This window comes from Microchirus variegatus (assembly GCF_963457635.1).
Source record: "Microchirus variegatus genome assembly, chromosome: 14".
Classification (NCBI taxonomy): Eukaryota; Metazoa; Chordata; class Actinopteri; order Pleuronectiformes; family Soleidae; genus Microchirus; species Microchirus variegatus.
Genome location: NC_139815.1, coordinates 14,462,250 through 14,490,188, shown reverse-complemented (window position 1 = coordinate 14,490,188; position 27,939 = coordinate 14,462,250). Strand labels below are relative to the sequence as shown.

The 27,939-nt window shown below is 42.6% G+C and overlaps 1 protein-coding gene across 11 annotated transcripts in view; it reads right to left on the bottom strand.

Annotated features, from left to right (window-relative positions):
* Nucleotides 1–3,119: 3,119 nt before the first annotated feature.
* The window catches only part of celf6 (CUGBP Elav-like family member 6), a gene marked incomplete at both ends in the record, with an annotated part of 120,494 nt that continues 95,674 nt past the window's right edge, over nt 3,120–27,939 (bottom strand). Inside the window, 9 exons of one of the 11 annotated variants that reach the window (XM_083900736.1) lie at nt 3,120–3,247; nt 7,951–8,034; nt 11,114–11,194; nt 11,784–11,846; nt 12,654–12,803; nt 13,965–14,112; nt 15,043–15,186; nt 22,715–22,794; nt 26,604–26,732. In XM_083900736.1, coding sequence (XP_083756862.1) covers nt 3,120–3,247; nt 7,951–8,034; nt 11,114–11,194; nt 11,784–11,846; nt 12,654–12,803; nt 13,965–14,112; nt 15,043–15,186; nt 22,715–22,794; nt 26,604–26,732 — 1,007 coding nt within the window. Of the gene's footprint in view, nt 3,248–7,890; nt 8,035–11,113; nt 11,195–11,783; nt 11,847–12,653; nt 12,804–13,964; nt 14,113–15,042; nt 15,187–22,714; nt 22,795–26,603; nt 26,733–27,939 lie in introns of all 11 variants that reach the window. The other 10 variants (XM_083900733.1, XM_083900737.1, XM_083900740.1 and 7 more) reach the window with 10 other exon arrangements.

The window sequence follows — 27,939 nt, the reverse complement described above, 5'->3', positions numbered from 1 at the left end:
GAAATTGTCGGGTATTAGAGGAAATAAAGGGGCCTAAGAAGTTATCTGCGTGTTAAAGTTCTTTACCTGCGCAACACACACACACACGCGTGCACGCAACACACTTCAACAAAGTTTTTCATCATTAAGATATTGTTGGATTTAGAAAATCGAGGTTTTGCTGCTGAACTTTGCTTTTAATTTCAGTCTCTTGCTCAAGACTTCGTCATACTGTCTTGCCACAGTGAAAGGCAAAGAAGAAGATTGGTCAAATCTTTAAAATACTCAGTCTTCATATAAGAGCCTGTGTGACTTTTAAGACTCTATAAAGCTAAAGCTTTGATACAGAGCCAGCTCCAGAAGCCTCAGTACTATAGTGTATATATTCCCCCCCCCCCCCCCCCCTCCGTGTTTTCACGGAATTGCTCTTGGTTTTGCTCTATTGGTTTTCCTTAACTCAACAGCAGAAACGGTGTACTAACAGAGGGGAAAAAACACAGAGATGGATAGAACCAGACCAGGGAAGAAAGAAGATGTAGAAGGAAAATTAAAGACAAACACACACACACACACACACACACATGCACACACCTCCTGCTTGTGACAGAATGTTATTGTGAGAAATGTCTGCACTCGGAGATAATCGGAGTACATCTCAATGACTGTTCTGTCGTTGGACGCTGTTGCAAGGATATTTTCCATTTGTCCCTCATCGACGTGCGCCTTCACTGGGTGTCTACTTTGAAAGCTTCTCTTCAATTAGCGAGGCAGAGCTGTATTCAAACACTACCAGGCAGGGGATAAAGGCAGCATCTATCATTTATAATGCACACTACCTTCCATTAATGCCATCGTGTGGCTTTTAAAGAGTCAAATCTAAACCAAACAAATGGCATTATCATGCTTTTATTTATGGAGGAATATAATCTAGGCTTATGTTATTGTAATGAAAAGTTGTCTCGCCAATTGGGTGAAGAGAGCATGCATCTATATTATTTTGGCACTGGCAGCTGCACTTTGTGACAGATGGGTGATGATTCTTTCGATAAGGCCTGACACACTGTAATTAGTCTTTATGGAGGGAGGCTGCAACTTTAAGTAAACCATCTTTTCATTAAATTGCATGAAAGCTTTTGGCTTTTTTCTTTTTTAAGTTCCAAAAGGAGGCAAGGCTGAATATAGAAGTCTTCAGGCTTTTCATCACAACTAAAAGTAACATGTAGCATTTACAAGAGTTCTGTAAATTGCTCAGTGTTAAATTGACTGTGACCCTACAGTGGCATAAAACTGACATCATATAGTTTTGAACGCTCGCTCTCATTTTATATTTTATTTGCAGTATGTGAAGTGAGGAGTGAGCTTGCACTTACTTTTTTGCATTATAACATTTACATTTCATGGCTTAATTTTACTTTCACAGCACGGTGATGTCAAAGTTCCTTCTATCTTTTTGCTACGATGTTAATATGGTATATAGATTAATAGTTAATTGTGCGTGAAGACGTACTCAAACTAGGGCTGGACAATGTGGCCAAAAATGGTATAATTTCTAATCATTTGTTATTGATAGCAGTGGCGAACACCAAATGTATTGTTTATGTTTTTTTTTTTGCTGATTTAGGATCATTTTGAATGCAAAAATCACAGGTCAACTTTCTGAACAACACTACATATTTGTTTTTTAACATTTTTGTTTACATGTACGGGTATTTTTTACATCACATGATGCAAAATTCTTTTATATTTCTTGCAATAAACAAATTCTGAAGATGTTGCATGTGCCAACTTATGACTAATTGTTTTTTTATTTATATTACAAGTAAATGAAATGGCTTGGACTAGAAGATCTTGCAAAAATAAGCCATCTACATCTGCGGTGAATACACCATTGTTCCTAACAGGAATCTGTTAGAAAACTTTTTTTTTCTCCTCTATTCTGAGAAATATTAACGAAAATCAACTGACAATGTAACAAAAATGCAATCAATGATTTTTCTAAATCAAATTTGCATAAAAACCTGACCTGATTGAGAATAATGGATGCCATTTCTGGATTCAGCGGTGCAAAATCCTGATTCCTAATTCAGTTAAAAAGACATAGACAACTTACAATTTTTTTTGTAACCCAGTGTAGTTATTCTGATAAAGTCAGATAATTCAAGATTATTAAAGAAATCATTTAAGAATGGTTATAAATGCATAAATATATAAATGTATATGTTGTACAAGTACAAATGCCAAGATATTTAGCCTTTTGCAAAAAAAAACATTATTTATTTATTCATTTATTTGCAATTAAGAGCAATTAATTTGTCTTTCAAACATCCTGCATGTACTTGCCATGCCGTCCCTCGTATTGTAAACTGTTGCTGTGCTTTAAACCTACTCTGGATCTCCTCTATGAATTTTTCTTCTGGAGCTGACAATAATGAATGCTGAGCTAATTTGTGGCAGAAATGATTGGTTTTTCTAAATTTGTCGCTGAACAACTCAAATTTATTTTCAACAGCGTCCCTAGCGGATGGTTAATTATACCCAGCAGGGTATTGATGATGTCATCGAGCAGTGCTGAAGTGTCACTGAGGAACAAATCAGCTTCTAATCCACAGAAGAAGGGGAAAACTATTCTGTGGCACAGAGCAACCTGTACAGAAACCCATGGTGGACTGAGTACATTGCAATTTAAAGCTTTTATAATTTTATAATGAGATAATTATGGGTTATTTAAAGGGGATGTCTGGGAGTTTGTCCATTTCCTTTTTGAGCATCTCACCCTACAATGATCACCTCTCTTACAGTACATGTCTTAATACTGGACGTCGCTAAACGCTTCCCAAATCAGGAGGAAAATACATGGATGAGAAAATAATAAAGGAACTGTAACTGTTTTAAAAACTAAAATTTGACTTTATTTTGTGAAATGCAAATGTACTATTTAAGTTCAAAAGGAGAAGACATATTTACCCGTGCTTTACCCGACTTCAAATTTTGAAAATACTTCTCTCAGGAGTCCATTTTGCAACAAGACTATGCAAAACGTATTCTTATAAGCAGCCAAGTGGACCGTTTGAGAGGCTGTAGTAAGCCATGGCATGTAGTGGTAAGGGTTCTACTGTACCTGGATACTGACAGTAGACGAGTCAATAAGGTCGGTTGGCGTCCTTTGGCCGCTTTAGCTGCACCTTCAGCCTCTTCATGCCTATCTGAAACCCGTTCATGGCCTGGATAGCGGCTTGAGCACTGGATGGATTATCAAAACTCACAAAGCCTGAGACAACAATACAGAGTGACGGGGCAGAGAAAATGGGTAAAATGAAAATAAAAGGGACAACACATGAAAGGAGAAGAATGAGGAGAGATGAAAAAGGAACGGGAAGAAGAGAACGGGGGGAGGACAAAGACGGGGGAGAATAAAACGGGCGAGATGAAAGAAGAAAGGAAAGAAGAAGAAGAAGACCCTTTTTAACTCTCGACAATGACACAACAATGGGTCTTTGTTTTCCATTTTCAGCAGATTAATTGAAAATCTCTGAAATAAAACGATTACATAAAATACCACAATGGCTAATAACAGATATTAAAAATCAAACGAGGATGAGCTATTAGAATTAGACTTGAACAGAGAACAAAAAAAAAAAAAAACATGAAAAGATAAGAGAGCAGAAAAAGGAGTGTCATGTTTTCTGCGGATTTGTTGGACAAAATCGGTGCCTGGAAATGGAGGGGCAGGTCTGTGTGTGTGTGTGTGTGTGTGTGTGTGTGTCACTGAACATGTATCTAAGTAAAGAGTAAAGGGCACTGGGGTCGTGATGAGATGCTAGGAGCACGGTATGTCGGACTGAGGTTCCTGCTGCTCTGAGTTATCACCTGGGTGTCGGGGCGGAATGAGCCAACGGCTTTCCACACCAAGACTCCTTCCCTGTTCTTATCAGACACCTCTGTGATTGACGGCCCAAATTTTCCGCCTGCCAGCTGATTTGATCACACCGCTATGGGTCCAATTTAATTTGGGGGGAGAGGGCAGGCTTTTGTCAGCGCAGGGTGAGATAAGGCTGCTTCTTTTACAAACCCTTTAAACAAACTAAACGGGGAGGGGGGCGGCGCCTGTCAGTTGGCAGTGATCCTCTCCCTGCCCATCCTACAAACATGCACACACTCGCACTATACCTGGCTTTAATGATTTTCTATACCTCACATTTACATCCACATGCCAAAAAAAGGTGATAGCTGAGAGGGGAGGGGGGGGGGGGGTTTAGAGTACAGAAGAACAGGGGATGACGGAGAATGTGCTGCAAACTTAAATTGCTCGAATCCACGTGTACAGCAATAAAAGCAGAATGGGATATTTGAGCCGGTTTTTACTTTCTCCTGTTTTTCTCCAGAGAACGCAAGACGCCGGTATTTCAAGTCTTTGATGCAGCGCCGACTTTGTGGAGCTGCTCAACTCAATGCTCCGAACGCTACTCGTGTTTGAGGTATGGCTCTCACCGCAGCCATCCGTATCAGCTGAATGTCTGCGCGCATTACAATGTTATGTATTTTTAATAGAAAGTTGCAGACATTACTGGGAGCGACGGTGGATAGCATACAAGTGTATGGAGAGGCTGAGTCGTGCTGCGCCACGCAAGACTCGCATTGCAGTACAAAAAAAAAAGAGTTAATATGTAATGATTGTCCGCACTAATGGTGACTGGTGTTCTGTAATCCCTTTTTAATGCAGGGGTGGCTGTAGTGTAGGGGTGAGGTCTCTGTTCAAAAGGCAGAGAAAAAGTGCCGACATGACGCCCACTTGACTCCTTCAAAACAAGTTGACCTCCAGGTGATTCATTTTTTTTTTATGAATAAAGTGTTGATGAGAGCTTTTTGTGGATGTTAAAGACGTAAAAACCACATTCGAGTGCGAAAAAGAAAGACGGCCACCAAAAGAAAAATACATTATTTTTTCAGAAGATTTTATAGTGAATTGTTTCACTATTTTTTTTACCACTATATCCAACAAGCAGGGGTGTGTGTCTCTTTCTAGTACAAACAGACGTACAACAGCCACCCAAACAAACACGTTTTGCGTTTTGAAGTGCGAGGTTGAAGTACACTCTTAGAAATAACAAATAAGGGTTCCAAAAGGGTCCTTCAACAAGGGCTGAGGTTCTGAAGGGTTCTTGGTAACACTAATGGTTCCAGTAAGAACCATTTTGATCCAGAGAACCCTTTAAAACCCCTTTCCTGAAAAGGGTTCTTGGTGGAACCCTCCAAAAGGGTTCCAGGTGGAACCTTTATAAAACGCTTCTACCTGGAACGAAAAAGGGTTCTCCTGTGAAGACAAGCCGAAGAACCTTGTATGGTTCTACTTAGCACTTTTGTTTCTAAAGGCCACATTATACTTCTCCGACTGCGTATGCGTTATCCGTCTGCGTCACCACGGAGACGCCTCGAGCATTTATACTTCTGCGTCGTGGTGACGGACACTCGCTGCAATTTCCCGCCCGATCAGTAGGGGTCGCTGCGCAAGGTTGTTGTGCTTCTGGCTACAGTGAGCAATGGCGTCCGAGAAAGAAAGAGAGCGAAAGACTGTTGTTGTTGAAACAGTGGCCGTTTCTCACTTTTCTGTGTCACGGAACGCAGTTTTAAGATAATTTGAGGCGAGAAATTGGCCATTTAGGGTCTAAACATGTGCTGTGTGTGTTAAGATATGACGTATTTATAGTTCGGCATCGGCGTTATCGGCGGGGATCAGCTCCGCCTCTGTCAGGACGCCCGGAGCGCACTGAGAGCCGGCACAGAGCAGCTTAGCTCAGCCTGTCCTGAGGACCAATCGCAGCTCTTGCCGTCTCCGTAGTCCCTTGACGGAGTGATGGACACTTAAAAAATATTCCGTGCACCCGGAGACGACGCAGAGGCTCTTCGACAGTCTCTGCGTCGACACAGAGTCTCTACGTAGCCTACGCAGAGCACTTTACGCAGAAGTATAAATTGGGCTTAAGAGTACACTCTTAGAAACAAAAGTGCTAAGTAGAACCACCAAGATGGTTCCACCAAGAACCCTTTTAAAACCCTTTATTCAGGAAAGTGCTTTTAAAGGGTTCTCTGGATCAAAATGGTTCTTACTGGAACCATTAGTTTTACCAAGAACCCTTGAAAAACCCTTTCTTCGGGGAAAAGGTTTTTCAGAAGCAAATTGTTCCAGGTAGAACCTTAGCCCTAGTAGAAGGACCATTTTGGAACCCTTATGTCTAAAAGTGTAGTGGAGAGAGTTGTACAAGAACGGTTTCACCCTTTTTGGAATGTGAAGACCACCGAAGAGCTTGGGAAAGGAGAGATGAGTAAAGGAGTCCTCTGCTAGTTGCAGTCTGCAGTTTCACCATTAGATGTCACTAATTCTTACACACTGGACCTCTAATATACAGATTATTGCAAAGTTGTGACAGTTTTAAAGTAGGCTTGTGTCACTTTTAAAATGAGAATTATTGAGAATATTTGCTCTTTCCTCCTCTCATCTTTAGTGTTTGAAATCAAACTATGCTCACATTCATATCCGCTGTATCACATCATGTTAACTATAGTTAATTATTTACATTTGGTTTTCATTACATTCAATGGCTTTCTGTTTGTAGAAAATGACTACTACTCCTACTATGTCTACTACAACCTCTAATAACACCACCAAGGATAAAGTCACTCATTGTTAACAGGAAGTGTTTAAATTTCTTGAAAGCCCAATAACTTTTCCCTCTTCATTCACATCATTGTCTGTCTAATTTGTTAATGTCTTACAAAAGAGCCTCGAGGCTTCTGCTATAAAAAGGAGAAACATTTAAAAAGAAAGGCACACAAAATAATCATTAGGTTAAATTTGCCGTGATTCAGTCGAGATCTTAATTACTCGCCACGTGGCAAATAAGCAGGTGATGCTTTTTGGAGGTCGCTGCGCCTTTATTCGTCCTGTTTAGTTGACTGACTGATGGTGATTGACAGAGACGGTGTTTGGAGACGAGGAGACACGGGAAGAAAGATAGATGCTGTCCTTAGAGGGACGAAGAGAGATGGACATGGGAATGCAACTTCATTGATATAACATGTGCCATGCCATAGAGAGAAAGTGAGAGAAAGCCAACAATGGGAGTCTCTATCCCTCCCTCCCTCTCCCTCCATGCCTGTCTCCTGGGTGCTGCTGTCCAACTGAATCAACAGCAAGGCCCACACCAGTCTATTATTATCTCTTTAAGCTCATGGTTTCCACCTGCACCACCTCCACCCTGATGAACTGGTGTGTTGCGTGGGAGGCAAGAGGGAGACGGGGGAGAGGGGGGGGGGGGGGGTGTGATGCTGATGGGTTGCCCGACTGGAGGAGGACTCGGGGTGGGGTGGGGGGGGGAGGAGGAGTCTGGGAAAATGTTATTCTCTTGGGTAAAGGAGCCAGGGAAACGGCAGAGAAGGGGAGGTGGATACTGATTGTATTAGGAATGGTGTGATGAACAGATGTGTGCTGCGAGTGGCAATTGTGGAAGGTGTTTGGGTCAGTGGCAAGATGAGGGGCTTCATTCATTCACAGTGGCCACCCCCTCGCACAGACCCCCCCCCCCAACCCTCCGCTCCCCCCTTTCCTGTTGCAGAGCTGCAGCATCTTGTTAGATATGCCTGTGTGATGAAGCCGGGGAGCACGTGTCCCCTGCTTCTCTCCCCTCTGCTCAGTGGCATGTAACGGCGACTTTTAAAACGTTAATTGCAGCTTGATTAGAATAGACACTGGGAATAAAAGCAAAAGCAAACACTAATTGCAGGAAAGCAACAAGAGGCACGAGATAATTGCCAAATACATACACTGGGTGACTCTGTTCATTTTAATGATGTCCTCTCCCGCCCCACCCCTACCTCCTTTCCTTTTCTCGGCATCACTTTTTTTTTTTGACTCACCAAAACATTTGCTCTGATTGGTGGCTCGGTCCACGAAGACTTTGGCCGAGATGACGTTGCCGAAAGGCAGAAACATTTGCATGAGCTCCGCATCTCCGAACTCCTGGGGCAGGTGATAAATAAACAGGTTGCAACCTTCTGGCCCTGGTGATGAGGGAGAGACAACGGGGGTTACACGGGAGCATAAACAGGCAGCGCTCAGAGAGACACTGACCATCATAACATGGATGGGAAAAATGTATTTAAAAAAAAGCAATCGAGACAATCATAGAGATTGGCTGTGGCACAACGAGTAGTGTTAAATATAGTATTTACTGGATATTTCACAAGTTTGTTTGGTCAGCTCTTTTCCTGGTTTCCATTAGAATCCTCTCGAGGACCTCATTGCACACCGTAAACTGGATGGATTGGTGGCACCTAACTAAAGCCCATCCAGTTATATTTGACTATCGACTCAGAAAATGTGCTGCCAATTGGTTTGTGCACATGTAAACAGCCACAGAGAGGCAGAGGCAGAACAGGTTAAAGAGAAAAACAGCCGCAGATAAAAAAAAAACAAAAAAAAAACAGAGACAACATGAGCAAGAGGAAAAACCCCAAGAGAGGCTGATTGAAAGAAACACCAGGACGTTTTTTTTTTGTTGTTTTTTTTTCCTGGAGAAAGGGAAGCACATACAGAGGAAGACAGAGAGGAGGAGGAGGAGGCAGAGCATGCATTAAGACATAAGCCGAGTGTTTGCCCAAATTACTGTGTGACAGTAGGACTGTCTTCCAATTTCTCTCCACCTCTCCACACTCATTCACCCAGCTGCCACATATTGTACAGGCCAATCTGAGGAAAAAGGCAGGAATGCACTGGAGAGAGACACAGCAAGAGAAATGGAACCGTGGACAGACAGACAGAGAGACAGAGTAGACAGACACGGAGCCATTTGTGATGGACTTGCGGACAGCATGTGTGCAGCTGGCAGGCTGGCTAACATCCTCTCAGGGTGATTGCATGATGAGATGAGACTATGGCTGCTTTCAAAGATGCTTTAGTTGTTTATTTTAAACATTGAAATGGAATACACACACAGAGACACACACATTTAGATATATATGTGTGTGTGTGTGTATATATTTATTGTATTGTGTGTATTTATTGTGTGCACAGTGCTTAGATTGTGTGTATCTCTGCACCCACAAACACATAATGAGTGTATGGCTATCCGCACAGCTTAGGATTTAAGCTTGCTATGAGTCACATTCACACGCACATTCTTTATTGTTACGATGTTGTTGTTGTTATTAGTTTACAGCAGTAACTATTAAAAATACATGGCTGTTTACTGGTCATCAAAGCGCTGCTTATGTGTAGCCCGTTCGCGCTCCGGAGGGAGGGAGTAGCACAGTCTTATAAATTGCCTAAAGTGATGAAACCTGAAGTAACATCGGCAGGGGTTGAACACTACTGGTCTGCAAATGAAGGTATGTGGAATTAGATACAAGCGAGCTCGTCTCTGCTTGTGGCTAAAGACTTGAGGCTGATTTTGCTGCGAACTGAGGTGTTGGAAGTTGGTTGCATCATTCAATGTGAGTGCCAGGTTTCAACAGAACGGTAGAAAGAAGCTGTTCAGCTGCATCAGTTGATGCTTTGTGGCGCTGTCCACAGCCAAATATGAGTGTTACAGTTAGTTTCTTCGACGCTATTAATAATGCAATAGGTTATCACATTATTGTGACGGTTACAGACTATTAAAGGTGCCATATGTAAGAATGTGGCCAAAAACGGTTACTACATTCATATTCAAAATACCGAGGTCTTTTACGTTTTGTTTTCTGACGTAACTGGCAACCCGTGGTTGCTCGGCAGCTGAGACTCTACTGACTGCAATGATTGGTAGACGGCGGTAGGTGGCGCCACATGCCAAAACCATGATTTTAAGACATAAACATGATTTGCAGTCTGCAAAATAATATTTTTAATGCAAATATTTTGGCTGTACTGTTGTTGTTGGTGAGTTCAGTTTGTTATATGAACTTTATTCCCGAGTCTCTGTGACATATTAGGAGGATTTTATGGCCAGTTGCTTTAGATTTATCACATAGTGCACTTTTAACTACTTTTTTTTCCTTTCCATTATGAACTCATTTGTGAAATAATTTGGACGCTCACAATTGCAGAGTAAATAGTACAGTAAAATGGAGACTGAACTGCATTCCTGTCAGCATTGATAGATTTGGTGAAGTCGGCACTGAACTCCACATGGCGGCCACCTTTTAAAACTTCATTGCAGGAAAGTGCTTGAGACTTTTTCCTCTTCAACAAATGCATTTGCTGTATTGATTTGAAGTTGAGGCATATTTAGTTTCTCCACAAGCATCTGACAATACTGCTTTGCTATTATAATATATACCGTATTGATGTTTGCTGTGTCAGTTTGTGTTGCGCTGTAGTACTGACATGTCAGTGTTCTGCCTAATGCTCTTAGCTGAAGTGTGAAAGACACATTTGCAAAGAGCAGAGTAAAAACACTCTCCCTCTCTCGCTTCTCGGCGTGTCCGCGAGACACTTATCAGTTTTTCTAATGATTAAAATGTTCCAAACGTGTAAGCGCTGAGAGATGGGGATAAACGTAACAAATACATTTACGCGTGTAAAGCGGTCAAGTTTATGTGAATTTATGCACTTCCTCACTACGACTCGGCCCTGCGCTGTCGCTATCAAACTTTTTCTCCCGGGTTGGAAACACCCAACTCCTCAGTTGCTATATTCTAAATATTCATGCCACTCCACACTGTCTCGTACAATCATATAGATGAATAATTGATACAGACAAATGTGTGACAAAAGTGTGATTTACAATCACTGTATAACCTATGGATTTATTACATCTGATGCTGTGGCACATGAATGAATACCAGACCAGGAGTGGTAATAAATGATTATGCATGCAGCTAATTAATCTGATGAATATTTATAACCACTTAAACACATTGTAATGGACTGATTAAGCAGTCCAACGCTGCGAGTTTGAATTAGTGCAGTTTTTGAATAATGACAGAGTAACTTTCCATCTCACTGCTAATGTTCTTCTCTTTAAATGGGAAGCCTTTTTCTCTCATTTTCCCCAGCCAGCTTTTTCCTTCCCTCGCTAATTCAAAGCAGTGCAGCTACATTAGAATGGAACATGGCAATTATCACCTTTTATCTTGGGTGGGCGCGCTTGCTCGCTCTTACCTTCCCTCTGTTGCTGGGGAATGATGGTTGGTTGCTGGGGGAACGCTTGGCTGATTGGCGCATAGGCGGCGGGGTAGGCTGCTGTTACAAAGGGAGAACCAAAAATTGAATTTTTCATTTCCCCCCCCCCCCCCCATTTTCATATTTGACACAACAACACCGAAATCATTTGTTTCATTTTGTTCACTGGCATCCTCAATACAACATGTCAATAGTAAAATGCATCATGACGGGGACTTTGGGTTCAATTAGCTGGTGGAGCGCGACAAAAAGAGGGAGCGGAGGACAGATCAACCGAGCAGACACACAAAGGAAGAGAGGAAGACTTACACCTTGGTAATAACAGCTTATATGAGGTGTAATGCAGTCGTCTGAGAGGTCTATGTCATTCCTCGTGTTGGAGGATATGGCAGGTTCAGATCCTGAGCTCATGATGTACTTTTAGAGTTAAGACTTTTTGTGTGGGTATATAATCAAGTCCAGTGAAAATCCTTTCACAATCCTAATGTAAAGCAACCTAATCCAGGGGGAAATTGGCTGGCTGTCCGGCTATCTCTACCTGTCATAGTGTCTGCCGGTGTGACGAACGGAAAGGGAATAGGGTGGAGGGAATGGGACAGATGGAGGGCGAGAGAGAAAGAGAGGAGAAGAGGTAGGACGGACAGATCACCTGCATAGTGCTGGACACCAGCGTAAGCCTGTTGGAGAGGGTCAGTCACTGTTGGACTCTGTGCTGCAGAGAGATGAGAAGAGAGACGGCAAAAGTGGGGAGACAAGGGAAAAACATAAATAAAAGGGCAGAGAATGTTCAGGACAGACACAAAGAGAGATACTGTAAATAGAGAAGTGTGTCAGCAAGACAGAAATTGACTTTATCAGTCACAAAGCGTCAGGGGGTGTGATTGCACAGCGAGTGGGGAAAAAAAAACGTGGCATGTCATATTTCTCAGTTCTTCAAAATGCTTGTTTGCCCCAGATGTTTGCATCAAATATTAACAATGTGCCAAACAAACCACTTTGTAGTTCATTACAATTGCCGCTGCCTTTGCATAATGCAGGATGAGAAGTGCGTGTCTGTCATTTCTTCAGGATTCAGTCCCAGACAACATTAAGAAGCTGAGGACAGGCTGAGACACATCAAATTAGCCGTAATGGACTGATGGATGAACTGATGGATTCATCATGATACTGGAGCTGGCTGCTCAGAAAATCTGCCAAAGATGCTGCTGATTGACCCTCTCCCCTTAAAAGCTTCAGTTCCAATCAGAAATAGATGTCATCATGAGAGCGTAACGTCGAGAGGTCTCCCGTCAACTTCTAAAAGCGGGCACTGTGATTCAGTTTGCCGCTGCTGACATGTGGAGCTTATACTTTGGCCATTCAGTGACGTTCTTATTCGTATCAAGTACAACACTGGAATAATCAAGCATTCATACAAGCAGCAAGTCGTAAGGAGTGTCGAGGTCAGAGCACCCGTCTCACGACAGTAGATGTCACAAATACATGCCAGGTTATGTTATTTTAACCTTGATTGGCTCACCTGGGTATGGATGAATACCATTGGTGTAGATGGGCTCTGAGGTGGGCTGCCCGTTGCTTTGAGGTGGAAGTGCACTGAATCCATTGACCCCTATTTGGGTGGCTATGCTGGGCACAGCTGTAGCAGAGATGCCCGGGGGTGTGCTGGTGCCTGCGAATAGTTACAAAGTCATTATGGAAACTGCAGGGTGCCTGGTACATGTGATAAATCCTTTAAAAAAACGTGAGAAGTGGGGTATATTTTTAATACGGAACAGTTTCGCATAAATGTATGAGTACTGCACAACAGGCCAATAATGTGTCCTCCTGAGTACAAATGCTGAGCTTTTTTTTTGACCCACAATGGAGGTCCAGTGTTTGTACAAATTGGTGCCAACTCCACCAGGACTAAAGGTTCAGATACGAAAATCAGTCAAGGTACCACACTAATGTAGATATGAAGGTACAATGGAATGCTTAAAAAATAAAATAAAAAATAAACTACATGTATTAAATTGGCCTATTTAGAGAAGGTGTAGAAGCCTATGCCTCTTCTGTTTACCATTCCACCTGTAGTGAAGACTGTCACTTTGTCATTGCCCCTTTGTACTGATGGGTTTTCATCATTTTTCTAATCCAGGTGAAGGGCATTTAGGTCTTGTAGGATTATGTGTGATGGGCATTACCACGTATATGTAGGCCCTGTGGATTACAGATGCCAGGAACAGCATCGAGCCTCTTTTATTTAATACATTTGCTATGACCCTGCCCTCAGGCAGCCTGCCTACTTAGTGTCGAACCTTCACAGCTCCTCATGACGAGGACCAAAAAGATAGATCAGACTGGGGCCCGGGATTATCTCCCGCAAATCTTTGCTCTTACATTGTATAAGCCAAGGACTCTGCATCCAAAGTCATCGGATTGGCTGTGTTCCCAGAAAACACACACTGTCATTAAGACACAGAGTGAGAGAACGACGGACAGACCGAGGGAGATAATGAGAGAGAGGAAGAGAGCGAGCGACTGTAATGTGGCTGCCAATGAGTGTCAAGGAATGCTGTGCATCTTCTCCTATCATGCCTCACTCAGTACAAGGCTCCACTTCCTTTAATTTGAAGCAGGTCTTTGTCTTCTCCGGTCTAGAATATGGAGCCTACGTCTTAAAAAATGTAACAAGGGCAAAAGTAGAAAGGCCTTCAATAAACATATTACTACTGTTACTATAATTCTTCATAATGATGAAGTGAGTGCATTGAGAAACTGTAATACACAGAGTTCTGTGTGTGTGTGTGTGTTTGCTCTTACATCCATGCCAAGTTTCATGTGCGTATACCTGAGGACGGTGTCATGGGAGTAGCCACCAGGCCGTTGACATTGAAAGCTGCCATTTGCTGCATTTGCGCGGCAGCAATGGCCGCCATGGGGTTCAGGTAGGACCCTTGTGTCGCTGCCATCAGGGCTGCTTGCTGTTGCATCATCTGCTGTAGGATTAAAGAGCAGTGGGGAGGAGAGGCGAATGGAGGGATGGAGGGAAGGACAGAAGAGGAAAGGAGGGTGAAATAGCCGCAGGACCAGAACATGTTTACTCTCACATCTCTGTTTGCTTGGCCCATGCCTTGTTCTTGAACAGAGTGGTCTGTGTTGCCCTGCAGCGCTGCTTCCCAGCTACTCACACACACACACACACCACTTGTGCTCATTATACTGACACACAATAAAGGCTGTGAGCAAAGATGAGTTGAGCAAGCTGGAGATTATATACATATATATATATATATATATATGCAATGTATGTATGAATATGTGTATAAGAGGGAAAAGATGCAGCGGTGGCAAAGTTAGCAGAGATATTGTGCGTGAGTGGGCGATTCTCACCTGTCAGCGTGAGTTATTAGCAACTGTATGAGTGCAAAATCTCACAGACTCCTATCTCGGGCTGTGACTTTCACTTGTGAATACGAAGTGGGGATGGAGACGGGGTTGACAGGGAGTGAGGCGAGGGGTGTGTGCTCTTGTTAATGACACGCACCGCTGTTTAAATGTAAGGGAGTATGTGTATGCAAAAAAATTTTTTTTAAGACGCAGCCGTTTAAATGCAAAGAGCAAGTCAGGACATGCGGGAATGGAAAATGAGTATAAGGTGGACGCTTGCAACACTATGACAGTAAAACAGTGCGGTGCTGAGCGTCCATGATAAGCAGCTTCCCGGGATAAATGAAGGGATAAATAGACAATATAAAAAGCAGTGCTGCATTTTCTATAGATGTGGACTCTTTAACATCAACCTAATAGTGAGAATCTCGTGCCTAGTGGGAGAGATCATGAGTGCAAACTGCAAATCACAACAGTTTTTGTTATTTTTTTTATTTTTTAAAGCTCACCGTCTCCTCCCCCGCCGGGCTGAGACTTACAGCATGAGAGTAGGCGCCATACGCCCCAAACTGGATGGTCATGGGACTGAAGATGCCGAGCTGGCCCGCCATTTGGTGCATCCTACGCAGGGTCCTCTCCTTATCTGTGTCTGCGAACTTAACCACCAGGCTGGATGAGGCACCCTGGCGAGACAAGTATATTTACAAGGTTGGTAAAGACACACGGGTTTAGTTTTGTAGATTAGTTGTGTATAGTTCACTTTTGTAGTCCAGATATCTACTTTTGATGGCTTTCATATTTAGTTGCTGTCCAGAAATCAACGCGACATTAAATATAAACAATCTATCAAGTGAAAAACGGAATTTAAATATAACGCATCGAGCTGTCGGCTTCAACAAAGCAGGGGAAACTAATGACACTCGTTTTTTGCAACAACGTTTACTTTCAATCAACATAGAAGCAAATTAATTACTTCTGTCATCGACTGACATATACCTGACAAGACTATTGCTCGAGTTTATATGAAAGGTATTAACAGCGAGTTCTCATAAATAATATGAACAAATTAAACACAATAAATCTGACATAACAAAAAAAGTCCTGTGAAAAACAACAACATTTTGTGGTTAAAAGTAACAGAATACATTGGGTGGATTCTTTGTATCATCAATGCAGAGGACTAGTCCAGTGCTCTGTTTCACGGGTATCTCTTGTATTTCTTATCCAAACCAGGTCCAAGTTGGCACTGCACACACTGGTGCCCTTTGTAATTTGCCTGCCACCACGTTTGAACCCTTTCAAGTGACCCGTCGGACAGTTCTGCGATCGAGCGTCAGACAGAATCTTATTGTTCATAACGTTCAGCCTTCAAGTCCTGACATTTCTGAACCAGTGGTGCTGAATATGCACATTACTGCAGTCACTTAGCTGTCAGCAATAAATGGAAGAGAATAGAGAGTGATATTTGCTTTTGTGAACTTTCCAACTCCACTGTATACACTGGGAGTGAAGTGTGATCCTAAGCAGATCCCTCAGGAGTCCTAGTCACCCCACTGGTGAAGCTCCACTGAATACCATCCTGGGTAATTAGGTCTGACAAAAGCCTTCGGCATGTGGAGGGCGAAGTATTGACTAATGGCTCTGCCTTATGGCAGATATAGTTCCATATTGATGTCCATGCTCCTGAGTTTGCATCCAATTAAATCATTTGAGAGACAGAGACCAGAGTCACTTCCTCATGTGACATCCAGGCAAGGAGAAGAGGGAGGGAGAGTGGTTGTGTGTGTGTGTGAGTGAGAGACAGAGAGAGAGAGGGGAGGCTGCCAGGCAGAGAAAACAGCTACAGTCACTGTCAAGAAGGCCAGGCTCCTATTTAATTATAGGCTGTGCATGCTGGGAAAGAGCACGGAGCACCACCAGGTTAGAAGGACATAGTCAGCCGGGGGGCAGTTAGGTTATGATCAGTACGATCATAAAAGCAAAGACATGAGGAGAGAAGGCCTCCATAATCACAACTTGGATCTATCTCTTGAAAAATCTTTCATTTTAAAAAGGTTTTGATTTTATGAATATTTCCACATTTTCTTTGGGTATAGAAATTAGTGAACTGCAGTGTCTGTCAGCCTCACTGTGACTGATGCTGCATAAACCTGCTCCTGTGGTGTACTCTGGTTTCTATGTAGGGTTCATATTGTGTTTTCAATATGCCAGCAAGCAGAATGAATTAGAAAGCAAAACATAAAATTTATTTTTGCAAATTCAAAAGTGTTGTTTCCAAATGTTGTTGTTTCTTTGACTTTTTTTTTTTTTTTGCAAGCAAAATATTTAGGAATCACAAGCAAAAGTTTAGGATTTGCAAGAACAAGATTAGGAGTCAAAACAAATTCCTGTAAATTATCAAAAAAGTGATCATAGTTTGGTTGGCAAATTGTTTTTTCTTTCCATCCATAGGTTTCTTGTATCCATATCTCTATTATGTTTAAGTAAAATCTGAAATTACTCTACACGTCTGAGTTTAACCAAAGGTTTCTCACATAGATGGCGAACACGGCTATCTAAACATACACTTTACAGCAGGGGTTCTCAAAGTTTTGATACCTGAGGACCAATTTAGGAACCCAACATTGGACTGAGGACCGCCAAAGGAAAACAAAGGGGAAAAAAAAGAAAGAAATCCTATTTGTAATAATTTTAATGACCAGATTGCAGTTGTACAGTTTACACTATTGGTCTGTATCTAGTAATGTCCAATAAACATTTAACAAGCTTAGTAGCTGCCAGAAATGTTTCTGCGGGCCGCCATTGGCCCCCGGGCCGCACTTTGAGAACCACTGCTTTACAGAAACAAACAAAGTTGTGCCCCGTGAAGCTGAATACCGCAGTGACACAGTGAGAGTGTGTGTGTTAAGCCCCAACATAACAAACAAACACACACAGTCTCTGTTTTACCGTGCTTTAGCTTTACTTCATTCTAATTCATACATTAGATGAATGTATGAATTAATGTCCCATTTTCATAAGCCTTTCATGAAATTTTAAACAGGAAAAGAGAAAGTGTCATTGAGAGGGCAGTTTGCCGGGGTGGTCCTGATGCTTTAGGGGGTTTGGTTAGTCAAGGCTGCTTCTGCAATCTTTTCATAAAACATAGTTTAGTTAGTTATTTATTTATCCTGCCTCCGAGCAACACTCAATACTATAAAATCAGTCATCGTTTTTCTTCGGCTTTGTCCGTCCCTACCACAGCAGTTTGTCTGACTATCATTTTTATATAGTAATGACAAATTTGCATGTGAAAAATATGTGTGTTTTTTTTTTTTACATTTATTTATTTTTGTGTGTGTGTGTGTTTTTTTTTGTTTTTTTTTTGCAAGCTGTTAGACCAACCCATGTGGAAGTAACACAACCAGGAGAATGTGTTGCCTGTAGATAACTGTACAAAAGAGGCAGGGGAATGAAGGAAGGCATCAGCATGCACCCCAGGGACAGTGTGTCTCAGATGGGATCCTATCAGAGCCAGTCAGCACCCCACCTCAGGCCAAAGGAGACCCATCTGGAGTTCCCCCCTTGGAGCCGTTTCAATTAGTTAAATCGATAGTCCGACGTGGCACACTTTTTCTCCTGTTTAATTCCCTCCCACCTCTTGACCTTTTTCACTTCTGTTTCAACGTTGTGGGCCAGTTGACAGGACTTGGCTGTTACATTTAATGAGGCTGGCACTGAGCAGCTATGTTCCTCCAGCGATGTTGCTCAGGCCCCGCAAACAGCACGGGGCCCTGGCATTTAGATCGCATTCATTTTCCTGCTTTGTGTATCTGTGTATTCTTATATTCATTTAATACCTCATGAAGAATGCATTGTGAGCATCAGGACCGTGAAAGCCAGAGGCTGCCTGTGCTCACTGCACCGTGACTTGAGCCAGACAAGGCCAGACTGTGAGGCAAGTCTGGTCTGGCTTCTCCCAGCAGAGTGCTCTCTGCTGTAGACGACAGTGCGGGAGCAAACCCCCGTCTGCGGTGTCTGCACTGAAAAGTCTTGGCAGCAGCACCCGAAAGCACTACAATGGCCTCTGTGTGTATTGTCAATACTGCCACTCATGTCAGACTAGCATTTGTGAATTCCACATGAAGGTAAAATGACCCTTCTGAAATAATGAATAAATGAATAAGCAAACATCTTATCGTCACTGCCATATCCCCACATCTCGAGCTGATGCATTCTGTCGAAATCCAAGGCCTTATCAGAAAAGCCGATTTCAGAGTGTGGCCACCCTCACAGATCAAAAGTTCCCCTCCACATAAAGAAAAAAAGTAATATGTGGCCAGGTAATGAAGGAACAGGTGGCAGCAAGACAACAGGCACTAGATGCAAAACAGACACTCCTCGCTGGTAGAAGAAAATCACAAGCTGACAAACAAACAGAATAATAACCTCAACCGGCAGGACTCCTATACCTGGAGAGAAAATGAATTTGCTGAATTTGATAAGGGCCAACAGGGAGCCTTCACTTTTGACAGTTACAACTAAGGAATTTGTCATGGGTTCAAAAACTAATCAAATTTCTCCAGCAACACACTTGACTGGTGAAAATCTCCTATATTGGGTTTGTATAGGCCATGAATGTGTAGATTGGGGAAAATACCCAGCGGTAATTGAGGGATTAACATTAAACTACAGCAGCGAACTGGCATTATTTCTTTATCTCGGCATTACTGTGACACAAAGACTGGTGTTGAGTGTCTGCAAACAGGTAAACAGGCACTCACCTTCCATCCTCTGCAAAGACGCACAGCAATATTCACACTCATTGAAGGGGAACTGTCGTTTTCTGAAGCGTACTAATGATCAGCTTAATAACGTGGCGAGAACCGTGTTTTTTCCTCTCATTCAGCACACAAATGCTGCTACTGTTTAAAAGACAAATGAAACTTCTAGTTTTCTACCGATTTAAAGACTAACAGTGCGCATCAGGAATCTGTTAGAAATTAATTGAATACACCATAACAAGTTTTGCCTGGTAATTGACTGAGCCGCCCGCCACTGGTGGCTGTTTAACTCTCAATAACAGTAGATGATGCTGTCTTGCTGCCCGTCACATAATGCTGAAGATGCAGAGAGCAAGACAAAAGACACAGAAACATTTTCTTTCTGCGTATATTTCCCATATTTGTCCATAAATAAACAAGTTTCACTCTCACGTGTGAGGAGTGCAAGAAACAAACCTCCGCGTAGCGTGTCGGCTACATGGCGGCAGATGTTGTACAATAGTTGCATGCGGTGTTTGAGGACTTGTGTATTGCAGTGACAGTGCTCTCTGGCTTGGACTTATCTCTCATTAATCCAGAATGATTGTATCACACATGCATGGTCTTGTTGCTGCCAACACCAGCGATGCTGCAGAGGCCCCCGTCAGCCACGCTGTCACATGGAACATGACAATGTCTGCAATTTGCCGGGGTGCTGTCTCCCTGTCTCCTCGTCATGCTTTCCCATTTTTTGAAGTTTTGCCACTTGTGTCTTTGCAGCCATACAACTGTGATGCTGTGATGAGTTCCCTGCCATTTACACAAAATATCAATTAAAGCCATAACGCAGTCGATCAGCGCGTGCCATTTCGTGGTATCTATTGTCTTTAAGCATCGTTGAACCCTTTCATTCCGGGCCAGTGTATTTTAGTGGAGGTGTTTTTTATATATATATATATATACGGTAAGTGTGTGTGCCAGGTAACACAGATGCTGTAGAGCGAACATTAAGAGGGATAGAGAGGGGGATGAGAGACGGTTCTTTGTTCAAGGTTCATCCAGACCTCACAGCTGGCAGCAGGCATTGAACAGTGCAACCCACTCTCTGAATCCTGCCTCCTGTTAGTCTGTTGTTGACAACATGTGGCAGTGATATTATCCAAATTAACTGCATCCCTCATTGGTACCAAAGCCTTAGTTGGATTCTAGTGGCCACCTTGCCTATTAATCTGAGAGGAAGTTGGATTTGGGCAGAAGACGATAACAGGTGCAGGGATAGAAGGAGCGAGATACGGATAATATAGATTATTAATAAACATTTGGATGGCTGGTTATCCGCCCCAGGTCTGTTTGTAGCCCCATATGTTGTGAGGACAGTTCATCTGCCGCAAACCTCAGGTGGTTTCGTGACCCAACATAATGGAATCGTGCCGGGGCTGTAGCAAGACACACACACACACACACACACACACACACACACACACACACACACACACACACACACACACACACACACACACACACACACACACACACACACACACACACACACACACACACACACACACACACACACACTGTCCTTGTGAGCCAAATCTCGTTCGGTGTGAGTCTTAAGCAGCACAGCCTCACAGGAGTCTAATTATGTTAATCTTTCGGATGTAAACATTTATTGAGTCAACACTTATTTTGAATTCAAGTGAAATATCTTAGTGACGATCAAATTTCAAAAAAAGTGTGCGTGACGAGTCGGCCTCGTGATTACCGTTGGGCTCGAGGCCTCCTCCAACTGATTAAAATTTGACCCTCTCATGGTTTACATGCCAAAAAAAAGTTTGGTCTGTGCTGAGCTCAGCGATTGCACGCAAACTCCGACCGACTTCCCCTCCTCACCACTTCAGTGTAATGCAAAATGAGGCAGCATCAAAAAAAAATGTGTAAATTACATCTGGCTTCCAGGACACTATCTGACTGCCAGGAAGCATCCGTAAATATTTACTGCAGAACATCAGTGAAATGTGTGAAGGCGCGGATGTCTGCCAGGAAGAGTGTGTGCTTGTGTCCATGTCCAGTTATTACACATCCAGCGCTGGCAGTGAGGTGCTTCGTAATTCATCATTTCTCTTACTTTTGTGGTGGCCCTGTTCAACCCTGACTGAAGTATGTCCAATTTGGAATTAACTCCCAATTTAACAAGAGTTATGAGGTTTTTTGGAGGCATCATTTTTTTTTTTAACAACTAAAGAGAGATCACCATCGACTAATCCTACTTCATGCATCTCGTTATCATGCTGCTGGTTTCCACAAGTCCTTGTACATACAATAATATATCGTTCACGTTACAGGAAAGCACTTTAAATGAATGATTCCGCACTACCTGTCTTTATGTACTGTATCTGTAATTGAAGAAAGCACCTCTGGAGGGGGGGGGACTGTTTTACTGTTCTGCTGAGCAGCAATAAAACACTTATAGCACATCTATACATACCGTCGTTCTCAGGTGATGCCCGGGATATAAAGAAAAAATATAGAAAAGGCCAAAGCTAATGGGAGGCTGATAAACTAAAACTGTCCCATAATATTATGAAAGTCTCGAGGCTGAAATATTAGGAAGCAGTTGATGAAACAAAGAGAGCTTATTCATCTGACCTCAATTTGAACATCTATCATAACTCTAGGGTGCTTTTCAATATTATTGGCATACTTGTTAACCTCCCTTCTAGTCAGAGTAATTAAGCCTCCCTTGATAAAAGTTTGCGAGTGCTTAATATTCTTCAACTAAGCAAAGTCCCCTAACGGGGGCCAAACTGTCACTGTTAACGATGAGCCCACTTTGAGATGTTTTCAAGTCACTTCTCCTTTATCTGTCCACAGCGCATTAGAACATATTCAACGGTCAATGCTTTTTTTTCTTTCTTTCTTAATTTCATCATTGTCTGCACGTTTTCAGAGCTCGATCTTGAATAAATCAAAGGAATCCAAATGTCAATCAATCAATCCGGAGAAGAAACCTGTACAAAAGTCATGCATTTGTCATTATTTCCATTCCCTGCTCCATATTTACACAGTTCCTCTCCTTTTTGGAGAACGTGTGCGCATTTTGCTCAATCATAATATCTGATAATGATAAGTGATTGTAAATACCTTATTATCAATCTGCTGAAAATGTACGTTCCAGCATGCAGTGGGAGACAGAAAATGGATATGGAGTGAAACGAGAGATACAGAGTATAGCAGTGTGTGGGATGCTGACTATGAGTACGTTTGTGTGCGATACCATAGCAAGAATGTACGTATGTGAGACTGGACTATTGATATGTGCATGAGGAAAGACCAGTTTTCCTTTTGGGAGGGCGGGAAAGTCATGCCTATTGTTGTAAAACCGGCTGGCATAGATATACGTGACGTTCCACAATAACATTTACTCATTTATAGCACTTTTCACATCTTACATGCGCATTTTACTTACAGGCATAGTCTGCCCACCATGCAAGGTGTTGATGGCAGCCTGTGCTTCTGCGTGGCTGGAGAACTTGACAAAGGCGCAGCCTGCAAACAAAGAAGAAGAGAGAAACAGAGCGGAACAACATCAGGGAAGTGGCCTTGAAATGAGGGGGAAAAACTGTTCATTAGCTTTGTTTTCATGTTATCTGGTTTGTAAATATCCTGCAACTGGTGTGTTCAGTGCATAACTTTGAGTAAATCAGTCTAATTGTAGTGAAGGCACTGGCTGCATGGAACACTCTGTCCCTTGCCCATTTGTAATTCCACCCCCTCCCTTTTGGAGCATGGAGCCAAGGCATTTTCTATCCTGACTTGTTTGTGATTATTAATCTGTTTAATATTTACACATTGTGATTTGTGTGCAGTCACTCATAAAAGAGATTATGATGACAAAAGAATAGTATTATAATCTGCCCATCTAACCGAATATTTGCACACATATCATTTCAGATGGCGGGGGGGCTTTGCTCAAGGGGCATTCAAATCATCTTAAATCTGTTGTGTGGTTATTGCACAAAGGGAAAAGTCAACATAAGAAGTTGGCCGGCAGACAAAGGAACGGGTGTCGACAGCGGCGTATCGGGGCATCACTGCATTAACATTTCAAATGATATTAAAAATGATTCAGGTCTATGATAATGCTGCGCAATTTGTGCTTTTGAAGTTTACATATCCTCGCCACATGATTAAACAGTGTATCAGTGTGTCGGTTAGGACAGGCACTTAACTCCAACATGAGAGCAGAGGAAGCTAGTGAACTGAATCACAGTGGAACTGAAACGTGGTAATTTTCCTAAAGCCATTAAATTTAAACAGGAGCTATTTCTCGAAGCTTTGTGGTCGTCAGAGACTGCAAGATATATATTGTACAGTCCTATTCTTATCCTTGCCTCCAGGTAGCTCATGTGTTAAGTGAAGAGATGCCTAATTAACAAACCTTCGGATTAATTTTGCCCCTTTTCATACTTGTGTAGCCCCTGTGTCATAGAACCAGACAGGCCTTCAGGGGCTCAGTGGGTGGTTTCTTGAGAAATGCTGATACATGTTCCGAAATGGTTCGTGTGTTTATATACATTTATTCAGGCTGCGTATCCCAAGGGAGTCATGATGATTCATTTAAATTACAAATCTCGCTAGGTAGACTCAGGAGATGTTTTTGACAGCGATCCTTTTATTGTACCTCTCAGAAGCTTCGCTCCCCCCCCCCCCCCCATGTACAAATTAGTGATTTCCAGGCGAAAAGGACATGCAGTATGTGCACAATCAGTGGAGGGGCACATTCCACTTTCAAATCCATCCACTTTGCTGCCACACAATAAATGAATGAAGTACTTGAAAAGTGCTGTGTGCAGAAATGTGAATAGTAAAGGCCACGTGTTTTCTGTCCTGTCATAATATGCCAAAGTTGTATGGATTTACAGAGGCAAGCCAAAAAAAAGGCCATTGATTGATGCACTTTGGCACTATTTTACTTTACACAAACATCCCTCCTGATAGAGACAGGAAAGGTCTCCATTTGTTCGTCAGCTGACTGTGCCAATTCACTGCAACGCTGTATTTGAAGGAACAAATGTGTTTAGTCGAAATAATGAGCAGCGATTTGTTCGCACAAAAGCCTTTTGGTTTTGTGAAGCAAGATAACTTGCTGTTAGTTAACTGGCAAGGCCATTGGATATTGTGCCAGGGTCCCATTGACCTTGGCAGCTCAACCCAAACAGAGAGACATTCAAAACTGCGGGGCTTTGGCGCACACCATCAATGACCACGTCATGTCGAGCAGAAAATGTCTTCAAAGAAACAACGCTCTAGCCTTGATTCTCCTCCTGACCTAAAAAAAAAAAAGTAAGGGACACCGAGCAAAACATCTCAAAAGAACTGAAAGTGATACAGCCTCATAAATTATAGTGCACATATTGAGTTTTTGAATTTGATGGCTCAGAATGTATTTGGGGGGGGGGGGGGGGGTTGTATTGCTTTCAAGCGAGAGAATCTACGCTGCCTTTTGAATTCCCGGGGTAATAATATGTATGCATGAATTCCATCCCACTGGATGGATGACATTTGTAACACAACTTAATTATAGACCTAAAAGCCATCTCTCTATTATTCCTGACAACTTGAGGCTCTATTCAACTCTGACAGCAAGCGCTGCACTTTGAAAGTACTTTGAGGAGCGACGGCATAGAGAGATGGATGTTAAACTTCCTGGCCCTTTTTATTGGGTGAAGAGGGGTGCTGAAAAGCTCTGAGTTGCATAAATTTACATCAACATGGGACAAAGCCTCTATCATGCAACAGATAGCACTGTCAATTTCAAGGTCTGTCTCATTCAAATTACAGAGACCCCATCCCCAAAGTGAGATTGCTGGCAAAATAATTTGCTGTAACATCCCGTAATGACTAGGACTGTTGCACCTTGCGTGATAGGACCGGATCTATGTAATGTATGAGACCTTTTGTCTTGTGAAAGCATTATTATTGTAGATTTTTCTATTTGAAGAAAGGTGAGTGATCAAGCCACTGATAAAAAAAAAATAAAGACAAAGACCAACAGAAGAAATAATGGCATGTTTGCGAACTGAGCGAAGGAAGGTGAAAAGGAGTGAAAGTGTGAATGAGCCGGAAACTAGCTTCTCTCTGAAACAGCAGCAGCCCTGGCCTGGCCTTATTTCGTTTTTTTTATGTGCTGTCAGTCAGCTTGAGGCATCTGAGCAGACAGGAAGGCAAGGAGCTGGAGAGGCAGAGCGTCACAGTGAAACAGGAAACAAGCCAGGGAGAAAGGCAGGTGGTTGTTGGGCCGGCGGGGTGACGCAGAGCAATACACCCTGGATTAACAGTGAAAGGAACAGATGCAGACACGGATAGGCGTGGTTCAGTAAAAGCCAGCGTTATTTCTTTGATGTACTCCGAAGGGCTCAGTCATCAGTGCCTTTTCCTCACCCTCCCTCACATTCTTCTCACACATCCATGTGCTTCATATAGGGGGATAAATCATTGTCAACAGAGACAAAGAATGATTAGGTTTTCGAGAAATATCGTTGGCCTTCCCGCACCAAGTATGGATGCGAGACATGGGATCCATCAAAAGATTATTTCAGAGTCTCTCACATGCCCACCTGTATCACACGTTCTGACAACCATCTTTAATCTGACCATGCTCCACATACTGAGTAGCACATGAGCGCATAAGCTATTCCTAAACCCAGTGACGGCAACAAAAAGCCAGAACCTGGCTGCTTTATTTACAGTGGAACATCATTGTCCAATGGTGTCTCAGGGGAGGGATGACGGGAATGTGGGAAACAAACATGATTACATCCATTTTCAGATCACAGGAAGATGGGGAGGAGGAGGAGGAGAAGAGGGTGAGCAGAAAGACGAGGTGTTGTATGATGTATTTGTTCAAAAACAAGCCCAGGGAGAGATGAACTGCAGTGATGAAGAGACGACATACTGTAAAATAAGTTTGGAAGGCAAAGGAAAGGAAGAAAAGGTGTGAACAAAAAGGGGAAGGGACATAAAGGAAGTAGTGTGAAAAAGAAAGCTGGCAGAAGAAGGTGTCGGAGCGCAGTGACAATGAGGTATGAAAGGAATGCAAGTGAGACACATACAGTAAGTGGTGCTGGGAAAAAAAAAAATAGTATAGCTGAAGGAAAGGATGAGTTACTGCGAAGAGTGGAGTGGGTTGCAGTCGATGTCAATGAGTGCACAGCAGGTGAGGCTTAGCTTTAAAGAGTGTTTAGAGGGGAAAGAGGAGGAGAGACGGCACATGCAGACAGACAGACAGACAGGTAGGAATGAAGTGGGACAGACGGGGTAACAAGTGGGAGAGTGGGAGGAGTGTGGGCTCTGACCCTTACTGGCCCCATCAGGCCCTCGCAGGACGGTGCACTCCTCGATCTGACCGAAGGTCTCGAACAGCCGCCGGACGTCGTCCTCGCTCTGCTGCTTGCCGAGCATTCCCACAAACAGCTTCCTGTCTTCTGGATAGGGGGGGGTGGGGGTGGGGGTGGGGGGGGGAGGAAGAGAGGAGAGAACAGACAAATGCTACAGCTGATGGCACCGTTCTGCTGAAGTGAGAGGAACCCGTGCAACTCAACAACCACCCCTCTCACTCTTTTTGCAGCTGATTGCTGTGTTGAACCGGCTGCTGCCACTGTTGTTGTTATTGTTGATCTAACTGTTGTGTGGCGTGCTACCCCGTGTTCGTATGAGGGTGAGACATATTTCCATTTAGAGTGAACTTTTTTTTTTTTTTAAGATCCTGCCACAGTGATTAATGGTACTGATGATGTTTTGAGAGCTGTTATTTTCAGGTACAGTTAGAAAAGGAGCAGCGATATTTTTGCCCAGGTGGACAAACTGATTGTTTCAAGGCTTAAATCGCTAAGATGAGAGAGAACATGCGGAGCATGGTGTAATATTTTCTCATTATCAATGCAGTGGGAGCACAGTAAATAAAGAGTCAACTCTGTGTCAGATGTGTTTGCTGCTGGGAAGTGATTAGATCTAGTGGAGTTTTAAAATGTCAGCAAAGTCTTTCCAAAGATAAAGATGAAATAAATAACAAAACTTAACATCACCTTAGCTAGTATATATTGGCTTGCCCTGATGCTGCACTTTATATAAACATGTAAAGTTAAGGGCTTTCATGTTATATGAGTGTGCGTAAGATAAAGTGAGTGCAGAAGCAATTTGGGAAATCTTTGCATTGTGCAATGTTGGCTGCATGAAGTTGTCGTGGGTAATCATCAGCCACAGTTCTGGAGATTTATTTGGAATTATTTTGTAACAAAAACTCTACATGTGTTGCTTTTAAAGTAAACGGTGTATAAAATGTATTTGTGTAACCCTAACCAACTTCCTTGCGCTAGATATTGTCAGCACTAGTCATGGTCAAGTCACCATGCCTCAAAATCACACGGCATCACAATAGGTAGGTTTGATTGGTTTGCTTACTTTAAAAGTATGAATAAAACATATTGATAGATATATTTAAGGGACATAATAAAGTAGAATAAATAAGTGAATTACTGCTGGCTGTGAATTGTTAAATAAAAGGACTACATCCTTGTCATTGTTAGTGGTCGAGGAAAATAAAGTAATAAATTAGGAAAGCATTACATGTTGACTAAACCTCACGTGACTTTAAATTCTAGGCCGACTGAGCACGTTTCCCAATTTCCTGAT